Source organism: Saccopteryx bilineata, chromosome 1 (genome assembly GCF_036850765.1).
Source record: "Saccopteryx bilineata isolate mSacBil1 chromosome 1, mSacBil1_pri_phased_curated, whole genome shotgun sequence".
Lineage (NCBI taxonomy): Eukaryota > Metazoa > Chordata > Mammalia > Chiroptera > Emballonuridae > Saccopteryx > Saccopteryx bilineata.
This window is the reverse complement of record NC_089490.1, coordinates 263,352,155-263,372,240: the sequence shown is the minus strand read 5'-3', so window position 1 is coordinate 263,372,240 and position 20,086 is coordinate 263,352,155. Positions and strand designations below refer to the sequence as shown.

General features: G+C 35.3%; 1 protein-coding gene across 4 annotated transcripts in view; it reads left to right on the top strand.

Annotated features, from left to right (window-relative positions):
• Positions 1 to 20,086, top strand: part of SREK1 (splicing regulatory glutamic acid and lysine rich protein 1) — a 64,136-nt gene that overhangs the window by 18,130 nt on the left and 25,920 nt on the right. For 2 of the 4 annotated variants that reach the window (XM_066242078.1, XM_066242069.1), the window contains exons 3-8: positions 4,138 to 4,253; positions 11,130 to 11,294; positions 11,411 to 11,589; positions 12,519 to 12,649; positions 13,515 to 13,629; positions 19,794 to 19,913. In XM_066242078.1, coding sequence (XP_066098175.1) covers positions 4,138 to 4,253; positions 11,130 to 11,294; positions 11,411 to 11,589; positions 12,519 to 12,649; positions 13,515 to 13,629; positions 19,794 to 19,913 — 826 coding nt within the window. Of the gene's footprint in view, positions 1 to 3,727; positions 3,852 to 4,137; positions 4,254 to 11,129; positions 11,295 to 11,410; positions 11,590 to 12,518; positions 12,650 to 13,514; positions 13,630 to 19,793; positions 19,914 to 20,086 lie in introns of those variants that run through there. The other 2 variants (XM_066242084.1, XM_066242093.1) reach the window with 2 other exon arrangements.

The following is a 20,086-nucleotide window of genomic DNA, read 5'->3' as shown; positions in this document are numbered from 1 at the left end:
CTTAATAAGGAAGAATTTCATCAGTTGTTTTGTTGGAACCACTATAGTTCCGTAATTTTTTTTTTATATAGTATTTGAGAAGCCCTGGCTGTGATTTGTCATAAATGTTCATGGTTATGGACACCTTGAGGTTCCTTTTTTTTTTTGTTTTACTCATTAGAGATGAATAAATTCACATTTTACTAATTTATGAATATTTTTAATGTCAGAGGCAGAGTTTCACAATTTTTGACCATGAAAATTTAAATATTTTTATTGCAATTTAACTATAAGTATAGGTTAAGTGTATTTCAGAACACTTACTTATAAAATAATTGGTATTAGAAAAATATTCATATACAATTTTTATTAAACTAAATACAACAGAGATGGATTTATAGAACCTAAAGAATGTCATAGTGAGGGCATAATGGTTTGATTATGCACTGCATGCAAAGTAATAATGTATTATGTACTGTACCAAAAAATTAGCAAAGCGAGTTTGAACTGAACCAAAGGAAAGCGTTCCAGTGGAGTAAGTTCTATAAGACAAGTATACTGTGGTGCTGTAAGCAGTGCTCTGTATACTTTACTGATTGTAGTCTTTCCTTGATGTTAGAGGAACAACATTATGAAAGGAATGAGAAAACCATAGAAAAAATTTTAAGAAAAGTTCTTCAGATTCTTTCAATTTGCTATTATTTAAAAAAATACAGTATTCTGACAATATCCTAAATTGTATAAGTAATGTTTGATGTGTAGTAGTTTTATATATATTAAGCACTAGCTATTGTCAATAAAACATGCCATTTCAAAATAAAATATACTTTCATTATACTTGTCCAAATATGACCTCTTTTTGTTGTTGTGTGCATCTCAGATTTATTTTTATAAATGTTAACACTTAGAAAAAGATAAGGTTAGACATAAAAGGATGTCAGCCTAATCATCAGTCATAACTTTATGTCCACATTTTCTGGTAGATGGATTTTGACTATTAATTTGGTTTTGTATGTTTTCTCTATGTGATATTTGTGCATTATTAGATGACTAGACTGGCCAAGGCAGACCTGTTACACTTGCCTGACACTTGCCTGAGTTAGGCATTGTTTGCCATGCCACTAAACCTGCCGTCAAGTGAAACCTTCATTGGGGAAATGAGATCGGAGTCTGAACCGCAGAAGATGGACGCCCTGTCTCTGTTTTTTATTGTTTTACTTTAATTTCATTTCTTTTTCTTTATTTTGTCCCTTTTTTGTTTTTGTTTTGTTAAATCTTTTTCACTTTAACTTGTATGCTGGTTTTCCAGTTCTTTGTAAATGGTATTCCATTAAGGGTTCATAACATTGCATTGCAAAATATGTATATGGGGAAATGACCAGCAGAGTTCAACCTTAAGATAAAATGAATTTTCACAGTAAGTTAGATAGTGTTAGGAGGCTCAGTGGAAATCTTAATTGGTGTTTGTAGATTAATCAGGTACATTCTGCCCTTGCAACACTGATAAGATTATTAAGAACATTTTCTGATCTCAGTGCAACGTGTTTGCAGTTTTTCTCCCGAGTTTACATCTCTTACAAAACCTTCCCCCTAAAATTTTAGGCATGCAGTATCAGGGAAAATAAGTAATAACAATCTGGGGGTAGATGAGGCAGAGAGAGACTTTTACTTTTGTGATAGTTATTCATTGTAGAAAGTAACATTTCCTTGACTTATAAAGGCTTTAGTTGCCTAAGAGGAGAATGGATATTTGAGAAACTGTTGAATGCTTACTTGTGTTTATTTCTCTGCTTCAGTTTTTTGTTGAAAAATACTCAGAGGTTACTAGCTTCCTAATGGGTTCTCAGATTAGGACTAGTACTTTAACACTGTGAGAAACATTGTTCTCTCAGTTGTCACTGAATATAATTTGGGGAAAGTGCTAAACATATATTTGTTTTATACTTTTATATATTCTGATAGTATTTAGAGGGTAAATTTGATAAAATTTTATCTTGGAAATTAAGTAGTGGAACTTTTTTTTAGGTATCTTTAGTAGTAGAAAAAGAAAAAATAGTGTGCTTAGAGTTAGACTTTATAGTAGTTTTTTTACTACTGTGAAAAGCATTTGAGGGTCAGACAATCTACTGATGCTTTTTTGTTTTTAAGCCAAAAGTGAAAAGTCTTTATAATATTAGGTATTCAACGTTTGGCCTGTGTTGAATATCCTTTTTGTTTGTGTAGTCTTTCTACACTCTCTTGTATGGGTAATTTGGCTTATTTAATTGGCAGTATTAAATTTGGACTTCACTAGATTGAAACTTTTAATTTGTTTTTTAGGTGCATAAATTAGGGTAGCAAAACACAGGGTTTGTACCTTAGGACCTCAGTTGATTTATCAAGATGTGTTCAGGTTTTACAAACATTAAATAATATATTCTATTTATAACAAAACAGGTCTGATAGCGTTATAAATAGTATAGTATATTTGTGAGTATACAGATTTATGTGTTAATACTAGTAGTAACTAATAAATATAAAATAAATATAAAATTGTTATTTAATGTTTTCAATAAGGCCTACCTACCTTTTACTTATCTTTATGCATGTTTAAAAATCTGTGCTTATGCAGAATTTACACTGAAATAATAAAATAACTTTGTTTTTGAAGTTAGTAGTTGAAGTAATATAGACTTAGATGTTGCAGAGCTTAGAAAAGCATTTGTTAAAGCTAATAAAATGTAATTTTTTTGTTTATATAAATAAGGTGTAAACATTATTTAAAGAAAGCTTTAAAATGCATTTTGCATTTCATTCATGTTTAGAGATATGTTTAGATAATATTGTTTAGAGGTTTATCTCTGCGAATCTGGTTGTCTTAGAGTTTTTTATTACTAAAACCTAGCATGGTGATGTTGAAAATTTACTCCATGTGTTTTCAATTTAGCATGACTTTGTATACTGTGTTTTAAATTACTTTTGGAGAATTTATAGTGGAAATGCGTAGGCAACTAATTATGAGGAGTTCTTCTAAGATAGCTCTGTATAGTCATCATTTTTAGAAATAATTTGGGGATGTGTGTGTAAGAGAGGACCAAGAAAAATGCATGGAAGTTGCATTCTTATCAAAACTGATCAGAATTCAGTAATTAATTATGGAAAATTGATGTACTTATTTCAGAATAAACTTTTCAGTCATAAGAATATTTTTCCCAGCATCTAAGATATTTCAGTGTTATTGTCATTATTATTAGGCAATTAAAATATTTATAAGCAACACATTTAGGCATCAGCTATTCTTCAGATAAGTATACATAAATTGGTTCTAAAAGTCAATGGTTTAAAAGGTTTTCTGAGACTAGGGAACTTTTTTTATCACTTATTCAAAAAAATGTTAACAGTTTCCCAGTGCATATTCTTTGGACTGGATTCTTTTGGGCACTTCTGACTTTGTTAGTGATGTGCCATATTAACTGAGTAGGTGTAGGCTTCTTTTTAAATTGAAACTGATTACATGTAGTAGATTTTAGTTTATTTTCTGTCTACTTGAATTTAAATGGAATTTATTGGAAGGATTATCAAAATTGTTTGCATCACAAGTAGGTAGTTTCAATAACCGGATAGGGACACTCAGGGAGCAAATTTCAATTCGCACATATTTGTTTTTTCTTTTTCTTTTTTTTGACTTATTTGGTTATTTGCCATTTCTGGGGATTAAACTTTAAAAAATGTTCTTCTTTTCTGTATCTGATGTTCTGTGTGCTATTAGTGATGCAGCCAACACGAACGGTTGTCATGTGTAACACAACTTTCGATCACCGCGAAAACACCGTCCTGGGAAAGCGTCCATGCTTGATATCGTTTGGTTCATGAACATTAAGTTTCCAGTACAGGTGACCCATAGCTCAAAGTGTTAAATAATTGTCTACATTATTCAATTTTTAAAATAATATTCCATTAATGAGATTGTTAGTCTTTGAAGTTTTGCTCACTTTTATTTTTCCTAGTAGAGCAGGATAAAAGGAAAGACTTAAGTTCTAATTTATTTCTTTGTACGGATCTGATAGATAGATTCATTTATTATTATTATTTTTTAAGTGCAAGGGGAATTGTAAAATCATAGTGTAAAGTTTGTGTGGTGTTTCTGCTTTCTGTAATGTTTGGAACTTGCCTCTGCAGGTAAAATCCCAGAGGAATCCAAAGCCCTCTCTTTATTGGCGCCTGCTCCAACTATGACAAGTCTGATGCCTGGTGCAGGCTTGCTTCCCATACCGACCCCAAATCCCTTGACCACAGTAAGTACTATATACTGTCTTCTAAAAGGATGAATGTTGAACTGTATAATCAGTTGAATAAAGAGCTTAGAAAATTTTTATTTTAAATGGAGAGGATCTGAATTGTGTACGTAATTATTTCCCCTCACGTTTTCACTGACTTAAACTGTCTTTTGAAATTGTAATTGGAAATTTATGTAAATTTGAGAACTAAAATTGGTTATTCACTAGGAAATCAGTTTTGAAACTCAACATTTTAGATAGCACAGTGAATTGGAGAATCTAGGTAACTGTATTTCCTAGTTCATGAAGACTACATTTATTTAAAAAACAAGAACTGATTCACAACCTGGTAAAGGGAAAAATAACTCAGAAGGACTTGTCTGATTGAGAAAATGTAACAAACGCAAAGTATTTTTTCATCAACTCTGTTTAATGCCTCCTTTGTGATTTCTGAGTGGGTTATAAAAAGATATTGCTGTTATTAAACTATTGGGGTTTTTTTGTTTTATAATATATTTTTGTAGATTTTTTTTTACAGAGACAGAGAGAGAGAGAGGGATAGATAGGGACAGACAGAAAGGAATGCACAAAGATGAGAAGCATCAATCATCAGTTTTTCGTTGTGACACTTTAATTGTTCATTGATTGCTTTCTCATATGTGCCTTGACCGTGGGCCTTCAGCAGACCGAGTAACCCCTTGCTTGAGCCAGCGACCTTGGGTCCAAGCTGGTGAGCTTTGCTCAAACCAGATGAGCCTGCACTCAAGCTGGCGACCTCGGGGTCTCGAGTCTGGGTCCTTTGTGTCCCAGTCCGATGCTCTATCCATTGTGCCACCACCTGGTCAGGCTATACTATTGGTTTTAAAAAAAGGACAATTTTCCTTCCAAAAATAAGGCTAAGGCAATATATAAATCTCACCTTAATTGAAAGTTTTATCTAGCTGTGTGGTGCTGGATTAATAGGGAATGAACTCATAAACTTTATGATTGTAGTTAATTTATCCAGGTTACAAAGTACTTTCTGAAACTTTGAAGTGGAGGCTCTAAAAAATTTTTTTTTTTAACGGTTCTTAAAATTTTTATATGACATTGTGCTGGATACCTACATTGTGATTTATAGAGGGAAATGCTTTTTAATTCAGTGGTTGATCATTTGTATTGAGCTTTCTAGATATTTTATGGTGTGTATATTTTAATATGTTAATTTCTGGGTCACCCCCCACCCCAAATATTTTTTGCTATCTGATTTGTTGTCCTAAGGTGAAATGGTTTCCTCTTAATTCAGCTATAGGTAATCTGTTACTATAAAACTTAGTTTATGAAGAATAATTTTATTATTATTATTATTATTTTTTTTTGTATTTTTCCAAAGCTAGAAACAGGGAGAGACAGTCAGACAGATTCCCGCATGCGCCCGACCGGGATCCACCCGGCACGCCCACCAGGGGGCGTCGCTCTGCCCACCAGGGGGCGACACTCTGCCCACCAGGGGGCGATGCTCTGCCCCTCCGGGGCCAGAGCCACTCCAGCACCTGGGGCAGAGGCCAAGGAGCCATCCCCAGCACCCGGGCCATCTTTGCTCCAATGGAGCCTTGGCTGCAGGAGGGGAAGAGAGAGACTTAGAGAGGAAGGAGAGGGGAAGGGGTGGAGAAGCAGATGGGCGCTTCTCCTGTGTGCCCTGGCCGGGAATAGAACCCAGGACTTCTGCATGCCAGGCCGACGCTCTACCACTGAGCCAACCGGCCAGGGCTATGAAGAATAATTTTAGTTAGAAAACAGAAGAAAGGTTACTCATTGTATTTTGACTCCTGGCTACCTCTGTGATCTTTTTTCCTGTTTCCCAGGCTTGCTGTACTTCAGCCACATTGGCTTTGCTGGTTCATGGACATGCCGAGCACATTTCTACTTTAGAGTTTTTGTACTTACTCATCTTGGGCCTAGAACTTTATTTTCCAGACAATAAAAAGGTTTACTTGTAAATTTTCCATTGAGTGAAGCTGTTCACCAATTTTCTATTTAAAAAGTCATATGTTTAGAGAAGCCAGAGTTTCTATGTCAGAAGGCAAAAAAGTATTACATCTGGAGGCCAGATCATCTTTAACCCATCAAAGACGAAAAGGGTAACTAAATATTATATTTAGGTTCCTTAGACCAGGGCTAGAAAGTAGATTAATCTAAAGAAGGGTAAATGTATTATTGCAGAGCAGCCTCACCCAATAGAACTTTCTGCCATGATGGAAATGTCTGTATCTGTACTAGTGAGTGTGGGAGCCACCAGTAGTTGACCTGTTGAGCACTTGAAATGTGGCTAGTGTGACTGTGGCACTGAATTTTAATGAATTAAAAGTCAAATAACCATATGTGATAGGTGCCTACCATATCATAGGTTTAGAAGAACAGTATAATGAAAACTAGAGAGAGAGAGGAAAAAGTTTCTAAAATAGATCTGATTGATCTTTAAATTTGAAAAAAAAAAAAAGAGGTTGAATTAGACCTATGATTACATGTCCCAGTAGAGAAATTTGCCAGGTCAAAAGGATTAACAAGAAGGAATACCTGGAACGGTCTATTTAATGCTTTAAATCCATGCAAAACAAGCAGTTAGACTCTAATTTGTGATTTAGCTTAACTGTATATAATTCTCTTGCACAGAAAAAAAAATAGAAATTTAAGGTGTGACCCTCTACTGTTTGTGTGCCTTAGTCCATAGAAGACAGGATTGGGGAAGAGCAGTGTGAGTATAGAAGCAACACATGGAGAGAGGCTAGGTTGAGAGGGTGGTAGCCATGGCTCACAGAGATCATTCACTAGTTTTGAATTAAGGTATTTTCTACAACTTTATAGTAACTTGAAATGGTGATGGTAAGCAACAAATCTAATACCTGTTAGTAGCAAGCTGTCACAATAATAAGTGCTGTGAAGGAAAACATATGGTAGAGAGTTAAAAAAACTTCATATAAGGTCAGGGAAGGCCTCTTCGGGGGATTATTAAACTGATATTGAAGGATTCAGTTGGTAGAAGGACGGAGAAGAGCTTTCTAAGCAGAAGGAACACCAAGTGAAAAGCTGTAGTTAGGAAAAAATTGTGTGTTCAAGATACAGAATGGCAGTCAGTATAGTTGAAGCATAGTGAGTGAAGGGAGGGATAGATAGGCCATTGACTGAATAGGGCTTTTTAGACTATGGAAAGGTGTTTGAGTTTTATTCTAAATGTAATCAGAAGACACTGATGAGTTTTAGGCAGGGTTAAGACGCTGTTTGACATGTTTTTAAAAGCTCACACACTGGTTGCTATGACAAGCATAAGTGATACTATTTTCATCAACTTATATTTTCACCTTTTGAGGAAGTATTACTTAAAAGTTGTTGAATAGTAGTTTTGCAACAATATTACAATATGCAGTAAATGCTCAAAATTTTCTTAAATCACATACATGGAAATGAAAACGGTAGTGTTTTTTTCCTTGAAAGGTCTTTTTGTTAATTCTCCAAAACTTCCCATTTTCTTTTTTTTTGTAATTTATTTTTTTATTTAGATAATTAAATTTAACGGGGTGACATTGGTCAACTAGAGTCCATAGATTTAGAGAAAACATCTCCACATCATTTGGACAGTCAATTATGCTATATACCCATCATCCAAAGTCAAATCATCTTCTGTCACCCTATATTTTGTATCTCTTTAAGTCTATCCCTCTCCCCTTACCCCCTCCCTCACCTCTCTTCCCCTCCCCCTGGTAACCACTGCACTCTTATCTGTGTCCATGAGACTCAATTTTGTGTCCCACCTATGTATGGAATCATACAGTTCTTGTTTTTTTTCTGATTTACTTATTTCACTCAGTATAATGTTCTCAAGGTCCATCCATGTTGTTGTAAATGATCCGATGTCATCATTTCTTATGGCTGAGTAGTATTCTGTAGTGTATGTACCACATCTTCTTTATCCAATCTTCTATTGATGGGCATTTCCGTTGTTTCTATGTCTTGACCACTGTGAACAGTGTTGTGATTGCGATGAATGTGGGGGTGCATATGTCTTTATATACCAGAGTTTATGAGTTTTTCGGGTACCCTCAACCTTTTTTTTTCATGGCACAAACACACACTAATTACTAAGGTCAGTGCCCCTGACTAAATACAACCATTTTCATCTCATGGCACAAATAAATTAGTTACTAAAGAAGAAGAGGTCAGGGCCCCTTTTTCTTTAGTAATTAGTTTATGAGTGTGTGAGAAACAAAGATTGAAAATCACTGCAATAGAGGGATTGCTGGGTCATATGGTAGTTTTATTCTAAATTTTTTGAGCAACCGCCATACTGTTTTCTATAGTGGCTGTACCATTTTACATTCCCACCAGCAGTGAATGAGGGTTCCTTTTTCTCCACAGCCTCTCCATCACTTGTTATTACCTGTCTTATTGATAAATAGCTAATCTAACAGGTGTGAGGTGGTATCTCATTGTTGTTTTGATTTGCGTTTCTCTAATAGCTAGTGAAGATGATCATATTTTCATATATCTATTGGCCATTTGTATTTCTTCCTGGGAAAAGTGTCTGTTCATGTCCTCTTCCCATTTTTTATTGGACTTTTTGCTTGTTTGTTGCTGAGTTTTGTGAGTTCTTTGTCTATTTTGGATATTAGGCCCTTAGCTGTTGTTTGAAAATGTCATCTCCTATTTAGTTGGCTGTCTTTTTTGTTGTCAGTTTCTTTTGCTGTGCAGAAGCTTCCTAGTTTAATGTACTCCCATTCATTTATCTTTGCCTTCACTTCCTTTGCCACTGGAGTCAAATTCATAAAATGTTCTCTATAGCCAAAGTCCATGAGTTTAGTACCTATGTTTTCTTTTGTATAATTTATTGTTTCAGATCTTATATTTAGGTCTTTAATCCACTTTGAATTAATTTTTGTGCAAGGAGACAAACTGTAGTCAAGTTTCATTCTTTTGCATGTGGCTTTCCAATTTTCAAATTCAGAGATTTCTATCTTTTCTAGTTTAATTTCACATTAAAAATACAGTATGTTCTGTACGCTGACTGGATGGTGGTGCAGTGGAAAGAGCGTCGGACTGGGATGCAGAGGACCCAAGTTTGAAACCCTGAGGTTGCCATCTTGAGCTCAGGCTCATCTGGCTTGAGTGCAGGCTCACCAGTTTGAGTGTGGGGTCACTGGCTTGATCCCAAAGGATGCTGGCTTGAAGCCTAAGGTTGCTGGCTTGAGCAAGGGGTCTCTCACTCTGCTGTATCTCTCTCCCCCCCCTTGGTGAGGCACATATGAGAAAGTCATCAATGAACAACTAAGGTGCTGCAACGAAGAATTGATGCTTCTCATCTCTCTCCATTCCTGTCTCTCTGTCCCTCTGATTATCTCAGTGTCTGTCACCAAAAAAAAAAAAAAAAAAATGTTCTTTAATGCTTGAACTAGCCTGGCTTGTGGTGACTCAGTGGATAAATTGTTGACCTGGAACGCTGAGGTCGCGGGTTCGAAACCCTGGGGTTGCCTGGCCAAGGCACATGCAGGAAGCAACTACTATGGGTTGATGCTTCCTGCTTCTCCCTCTTTTTCTCTTTCTCTTCTCTCTACAAACAAAGAAATGAAAATCTTGAACTAAAAACTGAATTTAATAATTTTATGAAAGATGATTTAAAGGTTTTGTCCTTTTCCTACAATAGTATAAGTAAGGGTTAAATATTTTAGGTAAACTTCACCCCTGTTTTAATTTTAGTCTGTGCATGATGGTACCCTGCTTTCGCCATGTGTTAGCTGAGTAGCTTTGGGAAAATTATTTAATTCTCTCAGTCTTCTTTATCTGTGGTACTGGCATAATAATAATAGCTGTCTGTTAGGGTTAATATGATAACCCAGCAAAAATTAGGTCTATAATATTGTTAACTATTACACAGTGTTGTTGAATACCCAAGACAGTTATTATTTGTGAATTCACTCATTAGCTAAACTTTACTTGAAAGTTCAAATTCAGTAATTGTGCTTTTGCAGTTAGTCATTGACATACATAGATTGGATGAAAAATTTGAGTTGCTTGATATGTACATTTCCAATGAAATCAAACAGCATTGCTCTGTCTTGTTTTAGACGTAGTGCTGTACAGATGTACCGCTGTACAGATGTACCTTGTTTTATTGCACTGCTCTTTATTGTGCTTCACAGATGTGTGTGTGTGTGTGTGTGTGTGTGTGTTTTCCTACAAATTGAAAACAATACCCTCCAATAGCAAACAGATTACAGCTCGTTTTATTGTGGTGGTCTGAAATTGAACCTGTAATATCTCCAGGGTAGATATTTATGGTTTGTTCAACACCATGTTTTTCACATTTTGTACTTTTTGTTAAATTAGCGCCAAAGAGTAGTGCTAAAGTGCTGTCTGGCCTTTCTACGGGCTGGAAGGCTGTGAGGTGTTGTACAGAGAAAATATGTTAGGATTTATTCAGGAATGAGTTGATAGTGCTTCTGGCTATGAGTTCAGTGTTAATGAATCTGCAGTATATATAATAAGATGTCTTTAAACAAACACACATAAAACAAGGTTATGTATTGGTTGATGAAAATATTGTGACTCGAGGCTTGTAGGTACCTAGCCCTGTATTTTCTCTAGGAGAAATAATTCAGTATTCAATAATTCAGTGTTTGTGGCAACTTTATAGGCTATAACTATTGCAAATAATGAGAATTGACTGTTTTTAATAAGTTTAAAAGTAGGTAAAATACAAGCTACTCTGACTTGACTCTCAATAATTCTTACATATATCTCGCTTAAAGGTAGGAGTCCCCAGTTTCTTCCCAATCTTGTTGAGTTGATCAGTTCTTTTCAAGGTTAGAGAATGATAGTTTTTGATACTAACTGAAAATATGTGCTTTTCTTGTTTTTTTTAAGCTGGGTGTTTCCCTTAGCAGTTTGGGAGCTATACCAGCAGCAGCACTAGACCCCAATATTGCAACACTTGGAGAGATACCACAGCCACCACTTATGGGAAATGTGGATCCTTCCAAAATTGATGAAATCAGGAGAACAGTCTATGTTGGCAATTTGAATTCCCAGGTAATCAATAAAGAATTGATTCTTTCCTTCTTAAAAATCACATAAATGTAGTAATATTTACCTGATTTTTTTAAAAAAAGAATATACTTTATTAAAATGTTTCTTTGTTTCCTCAGACAACGACAGCTGATCAGCTACTTGAATTTTTTAAACAAGTTGGAGAAGTGAAGTTTGTACGGATGGCAGGTGATGAGACTCAGCCAACTCGGTTTGCTTTTGTGGAATTTGCAGACCAAAATTCTGTACCAAGGGCCCTTGCTTTTAATGGAGTTATGTTTGGAGACAGGCCACTGAAGTAAGAAACCCTAAACAAAGAAATTTTAATGATTTTGAAAAACTTTAAAGTATTTTTGATGTAATTAAGGCTTTTTTTTTTCTTTTTAATAGTAATTGGCAATTTGTGGAAAGGAAGACTTTGTGTTAAGTATAAATGAATACCTGAGATACCATTTTAGCCTTTACGGTTGTATTTGAAGACATCTTATTTTCTATTTTATAAGGTCTAATTTAATGTTAATGTTGTTTATATACCCTACATAATGATTGTAGGTCTTTCTCCATAAACATTAACAAGTCAAGTTGTCTTTGCACTATGACTAGACAAACGGACAATTTAACAAATGGGCTAAACTTTAGAATTTTGGTAGATCCAGCATCCCAGGAAAAAGAAACTAATTACCTGGAAATGACTTAAATCAAAGATTTTGAGTTTTAAGGTTGACTCACATCTTTGTTTTCAAAATGAAAAGTTGATGCAGCCTGTCACATCCTCAAGACTAGAAATTCTGTTTCTTGCAGATTATTGAGGTAACAGTTTTATCTGAATTTCATAGGCAGTTGCCTTAGTTATATAGTTTGTTCAGGATTCTGCTGTTAAAGGACAAATAACTAGAAATGATTCATTTTAATCTTGGTGTCAACATTTTCATTATATTCTAAGCTGTGCAGGAAAGCGGGTGTTCTGGTCTATTCAAATTGTTAGAGGTCAAGTAGTGTTGAGTTTTCTTTTCCCCTTGGTTTTGGCTTTGTTAACAAGAGAGAATGGCAGGCGAGGATGAGATTCAGTATGGTTTTGAGGTTGGTTTTGGTTATTCTGTATTTAGCAATATTACTGTTAATGTGCTTTTGAGCTGTCAATTTATAAGTATATGTACATATAAATGTTTGTTTCATGTTTTGTAAAAGGTGGTGTATATTTGTGATATGCTAATGTTTTTAATTTAGAATAAATCACTCCAACAATGCAATAGTAAAACCCCCTGAGATGACACCTCAGGCTGCAGCTAAGGAGTTAGAAGAAGTAATGAAGCGAGTACGAGAGGCTCAGTCATTTATCTCAGCAGCGATTGAACCAGGTAAGGCCATAGTGTTGTTACATTAAGATCTCGCAGAATCAGAACTGCAAGGAATTTTAGAAATTATCTTGTTCAGTCCCTTCATTTTACAAACAAGAAGACTGAAACTCAAGAAAGAGTAAGTGACTTATTAATAATGTCAAAGGTCAAAGAGGTTTTAGCACAAACATTCTTTTCCAGTGATACTGAATTGAGGCACATTAGCCTGAGGCAGTTAGTTTTTTATACTCTAAAAAACAAAATTAGTGCTCAAAACTGATTTGCTTAAAGCAAAGTATGTTATTGTGAGGCTAAAAAGAATAAATACATTTAAAATGTGATGATTAAAGAGACACTTTTCATCAAAGTTTTAATTTTAAAAATAAGGTCTATGATTTAGAAAAAGTACACTGTTTGATTTAGAAAAAGTACACTGTTTTAGCAAGATAAAAGAATACCTGCCTCTTGAGACTTTTGTGTTGCTAACTAAAATTAAAAATCCAAACTAAAATTGTCTAGATGGTTTACATTTGAGCAGATTAGCACTCAGAATTTAAGCTTCAATTCTAGCAAAATGGAGAAAGGATTTAAAATCACTGTTATAGGAATTACAGACATGTTATAATCGTGCATTATGGCAGCAACAAAATACTACGAACAGCTGTTTATAATCATCTGGTTTATATGTACTGCTGCAGGGTGGCTGCACTCAACGAGTTTATGCAATGACTTTCTTGGATGTTTCTGAAGGATAATTGCAGAGGAGGAGGATGTACAGAGAGTAGGCCCCTTGCACTATATGTGGTACATTCCACTTGTGCCTGATTATTAACTGGGATCTTTAATTGTTCTGAGCTTACACTGCAAAGTGGTTTTTTCCTCCCAGAGTCTGGAAAGAGCAATGAAAGAAAAGGCGGTCGATCTCGTTCCCACACTCGTTCAAAATCCAGGTCTAGCTCAAAATCCCATTCTAGAAGGAAAAGATCACAATCAAAACACAGGTGAGAGTCTCTGCTATCATTTTAAATTGTTTTGGTTTTGTATTTAAAATAGGTAAGATTTCTGAGTTTTTGTCTAAATATCAGAAATTTTATAGAGTTCACCAGGAATTATGATTTCCATTAAATATTGCTTTAATTATGATACAGTTAAGAATGAAATTTTGTCTAATTAATATATAATTTTCAATTTTTAATTTTAGAAGTTGGTTTTCTATGTCAAGATGCTCTATTTCTCATTTAAAATTTTATTTTATTGATTTTTGAGAGACGAAGGGGGAGGGAGAGGGAAAGAGAGAGAGATGTTGATTCGTTCTATTTATTTATGCATTCATTGGTTGATTCCTGTATGTGCCCTGACTGGGGATTAAATCTGCAACCTTGGTGTATCACGTTGATGCTCTAACCCGGCCAGAGCTACTGTTTTTTATTTTTCTAAGAGTAAAGTAGTATTTTTACAGAACTGGCAGAAACTTTTCATATTAAGGAAAGAGAACCATGTATATAATGATGCTGAAAATGTTGCTATAGTTTCAGCCCCATCTCCCCCCATCCACTCAAGGTGGGAAGTACCACCCTAGATCTTGTTTTCAAGTTGTTGCCTATCTTTGATACTTTGGGACCTGAAACACAGGAGTAACTTATGGCTTTGGTTCCAGTTATTGTGCTTAAGCTCTGTTTTTGTTCTGTTTACCTTATTTTTTAGCATAACTCTGCTGTTTTAATTTTCTTTTTAATTTCGTTGTGTTGTATTTGGCACAAAGGGGACTTCAAAATCTAAACTTGCAACACCATCTTGGTTGCCAATCTGAAGGTGATAAGTTTTATTGTTTTTAAGATATGAAGGGGTTGTTACCGAAATGTGAAATAATATATAGTGAATCCTAACCGCATACTGTATGTGCACATACACTTATGTCTAAAAAGAAAAGGTAGAGGAGGAAAGTGTGTGTGTCTGTGTGTGTGTGCATGATGTGGGGGTATTAGCGAAGGAGGGAAGAGTTTGAGGGAGGGAACCAGTCTGTTGCTGTATGTTGAACCTCACCAACAAGCTCAGTGTAGTCTGTATTTGTATTGTTTGAGGAGATTGAAACAATGAGATAGGAAAATATGATATTCTTTCTTTGACTCGAGTAGAATTTGTGTCTTGCTATTTACTGACATATATTTCTCTGTTGCTCTTAATTTGCAAATATCTCTTTTGGTGTGTGTTCTTACTGTCTTTTCCATCAAGGCCTTACAGTAAGGCAAGTTCAGGTCCAAGTGAAGGAAGTTGTTTCATGTACAGGGAATGATGCAGTGCAGCACAAGCCAGAATTGGAGAAGGAAAGGGGTATAGAAACAGTGGTACTTGATTGGGGATATTACCATACATTGACAGGATGTGGTGAACGTAAAGGAGATCAAGGAAATACAGAATTGAACTGAAGAATAACAACTTCTTTTCTGAGGAAATAGACCAAAGACCTAAATTTCATTTTGTGTTGATTATAAAAGCCAGGCACCAACTCTAATATCTCAGTGGATTTCTAAGGCTAGAATAAAGCAGGACTTAATGATTAACATTGTTTTCTTGATAACCTCTGGGAAGCTTTATCTCTTGGGGCAAATAATGTAACTACCCATTTTAAGGTTTTTGCTTTTTATCACTTTAAATATATTTGGATATTTTCCCCTCCCAAGTGTTGGGGGAGGATTATTCAGTCTATAATAAAATGTGTTAATTATGGTTCTCATTCATGGGAGTGCTTTCTTGTAGGTTTATATAACTGTGTAGCATTATAAATTACTTATTCTTAGCATGCATACAATTGACTCCTGAACAACATAGATTTGAACTTTATGGGCCCACTTACATGTGGATTCTTCTTGATAAATATATAGTCAGCTGTCATATCTGCAGGTTTAGGATTTATGGATTAAACCAACCACAGATTGAAGACAGTATTTTCTTTTTTTTTTTTTTTTTTTTTTTTTTTTTTCATTTTTCTGAAGCTGGAAACAGGGAGAGACAGTCAGACAGACTCCCGCATGCGCCCGACCGGGATCCACCCGGCACGCCCACCAGGGGCGGTGCTCTGCCCCCCAGGGGGCGATGCTCTGCCCATCCTGGGCGTCGCCATATTGCGACCAGAGCCACTCTAGCGCCTGAGGCAGAGGCCACAGAGCCATGCCCAGCGCCCGGGCCATCTCTGCTCCAATGGAGCCTTGGCTGCGGGAGGGGAAGAGAGAGACAGAGAGGAAAGCGCGGCGGAGGGGTGGAGAAGCAAATGGGCGCTTCTCCTATGTGCCCTGGCCGGGAATCGAACCCGGGTCCTCCGCACGCTAGGCCGACGCTCTACCGCTGAGCCAACCGGCCAGGGCGAAGACAGTATTTTCTATCCACAGGTTGGGAATGCATGGATGCGGAAGGCCAACCATATGTGTTATTCCATACTATTTTGTATAATAGACTTTAGTATTTGCAGATTTTGGTATCTGTGGTTGGGGAGGGATACAGTTCTGGAACCAGTCCTCTGTGGATAGTGAGGGATGACTGAAGTTTTTGGGGAGTCAGGAAATTTTCTACTGTGGAGGGGTCAGCATCCCCCCAACCCCTACATTGTTCAAGGGTCAACTGTATATACAAGTATCTTCATATATACACATGTATACATGCATATGTGCACACATACACACTTTTGTAAGCATGTACTATTTTTATACATGATTTATAGAAACGTAGCTTTTACTAAGTTTTTAGAGTCATATATAAAATGGGGATGTAAAATGCAACATAGGGGATGATGTCAATAATCTAATAACTATGGTGCCACATGTGTGTGAGATATATGGGGATGATCACTTGGTAAGTTATGTAATGTCAACTCACTGGGGCATACACCTAAAACTAATGTAATAATGTAATAAACTAACTGTAATTGAAAAATAAAAATGATTTTAAAATGGAAAAAAGAAACATACTTAGGAATCCAAAGACATTTTACTGATGACCTCCAATCTAAGTATCCTGTCTCTTGAGTAAACAAGGGAATAGTTATCTTCATCCATCAGATAGTAAATAAACTCATTCTCAAATGCTAAAAAAAAATTGGAAAGAAAAAAGAAATACATAAGAGGATTAGTTCTGTTTAAAGGAAAAGAAGAAAACCCTTACCAAAAAAACATTTGACTTAAGGATCTTGCCATGGAAGTAATTTTCCGCCAACTCAAGGCAGAGAAATGGCAGGCATTTCTTGTCTTCCGCTTCCCTGCTGGTAGGATTTGATACCCTCAGCTTTGGCTCTGACCAGCTAGATTTAGCAGGTTGTGTGGGTTGCAGGAGCCCTGCTCTTGAAGGCTCACCTTGTTCTGCATTCTCACTGTTCTCAGGTGCTTCTAAAACCTCCCCTCACCCTTTCCCTATCCCTTCCCCTTCTTATGTTACATGGGAGGAAGTGGTTTCTTGTCACTGTGACCTTGGTTAGGACTAAGGTGATGTGCTTTCACTTTGTTTCAAATTTTTATGTTTTTCATAGGGACAGGGTTAGGAAAGGTGGTAGTACTATAATTATTATATTTTAAAGATAAGTAACCTTTACAGACCAGCATAGGAACTATTAAGATATTTTATAATATTTTATGGGAAACACTGACTTACAAATGATATTTGAAGAAACATGATGGTAAGTTGGCCTTTAATCACAGTTTAATTTATAAATGCAATTTTACACATTTCTCTAAAATGAGTACTGCTAACTATTATTACTCAGACCTTTAACTGGTTGGGTTAGATTTGCTCTTGATTTGAAGATTTTAGTATTCCTAGTCAAAAAACTTGTGACTAGAGAATGAGTTAGCAACACGAAAATATTTAATGTCAGAATTAGAATACAGTATTTATTCCTGGGCAGTAATTTTCAAACTCTGAGGACCTACAGGGTAAGGTAGGAAGCCAAGTGATAGTGCTTTTTTATTACTAACTTTATTAGTGCTATGCTTAAATATTTAAAAGGTGTTTCTTTGCTTAATTAAGGTTGGAAAGCACTGTTTGAGTAAAATAAAATTATTTATATTTTTAGCAAGGTTAACTAGAACAGAAATCTTAAGCCTTTTTATTAAGTACATAGAAGCAAAGGCTTTTTATTACATTACCCTATTGTGGACATCTGTAAGTGAACTAAAAATGTTCTAAGTTTTGCATTTTTGCTTTAATACCTATTACTTGATCTCTTAGATTATTAGTGGTAAAAATTCAACAAACTATGAATTATTTAAAATGTAGTATAAAGATAAATGTATATTTTTTAAAGACATAATAGATGGGTGGTTCAGTTGAAAACTAGCTATTGGAAACATTTTAACTGAAAAATGTGCTTAAAATACAAGATTTCATTATTGAGGGTTGTCTAGAGGGTTTTCTGGTTTCATAGTATACCACAAGCATTTATGTATTTCTTTATATATATATTTATAAATATGTATATATGTATATATATTTATCTGTATATGTATATATATAGATATTTATTTTAATTCATGAAAGTATAACTCAAGATGAGTTTTAATTATATAAAACATACTTGTAGAAGTTCATCTGACCTCCTTGGAATCCATTAAAGATAGAATTTAAAGTTTTCATTTATTATTATTGATGATGGTATTGATAGTTAAGAATTTTAAGCATTTTCTCTGTGCCAGAGACTGCTAGAAAATTAATTTTACATACATTATCTGATTTAATCCTCATGACAGCCCTAGAAGATGTAGATATAATTCTTTTTATTTTATTTTTTTATTTAAGCAATAGGAGGAGAGATAGACTCCCTCATGCATCCCAGCTGGGATCCACTTGGCAACCCCCCATCTGGGGCCAATGCTCTGCCCATCTGGGACCCATGCCTGCAACAGAGCTATTTTTAGTGCCTGAAGCAGAGGCTCCATGGAGCCATCCTCAGCACCCGGGCCCAACATGCTTGAGTCAGTCAAGCTATGGTTGTGGGAGGGGAAGGGGGGTGTGGAAGGAAAAGCAGATGGTTGCTTCTCCTGTGTGCCTTGACTGAGAATTGAACCCAGGACTTCCACACACTGGGTTGATGCTCTGCAACTGAGCCAACCAGCCAAGGCAGTTATAATTCCTATTCTGTGGTAAAATGAAAAAGCTTAGGCTGGGAGAGATCAACTAGCCAGAGTTCTCATAGTTATTGTGTGTCAGAGCTGAGTGTTAGGGCCAGATTGACTCCAAAGACAGTGAGTCTTATCACTTTAAGGTGTTATTCATTTCATTTGTTATATTAGTGCAAAGTTCCCAGGCGAATTCATTATGAAAAAAAATCACATTACATAAGCAGTTATTTCACTGGGGAAGATGAGCCAAGAGAATCTCACAATTGGAATAGCAGTTATTTTTCCTTCAAGAATTCTAGTAATAAAGATTTTTTTAAAAAAATAGCTATTTTTATATAGTTATAAAATCAATGCCTGGTAGATCCAACATTTGATTATATGTAGCTTTAACTCATAAATAATGATGTTTAGTTTTGTCACACTAGTGCTATCATTGGTACTGTGCTGCTTATCTGTTCTTAGTATGTGTTATGACAAACAGCACACAGCCATTTACAATAACTATTGAACTATATAACCACTACTCTGTCAAGATATAATCATAAGCAGTCATATTACATGCAAACCAAGAGTGAAAAGACAATTTGTGGTATGAAAACTTGGACCATAGGAGAAGTCTTCTGTGCTAATTGAGGAATATAAGAATTAGTAAAAGAGATTCACATGAGAAGAGACAGTTCACAGAACTAGCATTGATTTGCCTTCTGTTTTGATGGAGGTATATTCTGCTGTGCTGGGAGACATTCTTGGAGAAATAAAAGGAAAAACAATAAGCAAAAGAATGCCACACTTGAAACTATCAACTTAAATTTGACATAAGAAATAAACTTTTTTTTTTTGGTTTTATCTTTGTGTTCTAGACAATGACCTATCTGGTAAAGTTTCCAGTAAATATATTTATTTTAGATAATCTGAGACATTACATCATAGAGAATTTAAAAATACTGATAAATACTTTTGAGATAGGTTCTAAAATTCTCTTATTTGAAAAGATACTAAATTTTTAAAAATTGAAATTCTAAGGAAAAGGTTTGATATTCTAACAATTTGTTTTTCTTTAGGAGTAGATCCCATAATAGATCACGTTCAAGACAAAAAGATAGACGTAGATCTAAGAGCCCACATAAAAAACGCTCTAAATCCAGGGAGAGACGGAAGTCAAGGAGTCGTTCGCATTCACGGTGAGTTTTTGGAAAATTAAGGATAGTTTTTTAATAACTTTATTTGATAAAAATCTGTTCTGGTTTAGGTTTTTAATGAAAGAAATTAAACTTTTTTGTGATTGTTTTAGTAATGACTAATATTAGTTGCCATTGATTTGAATCTGATGGCTGTTATGACCCATGAGGTTTCC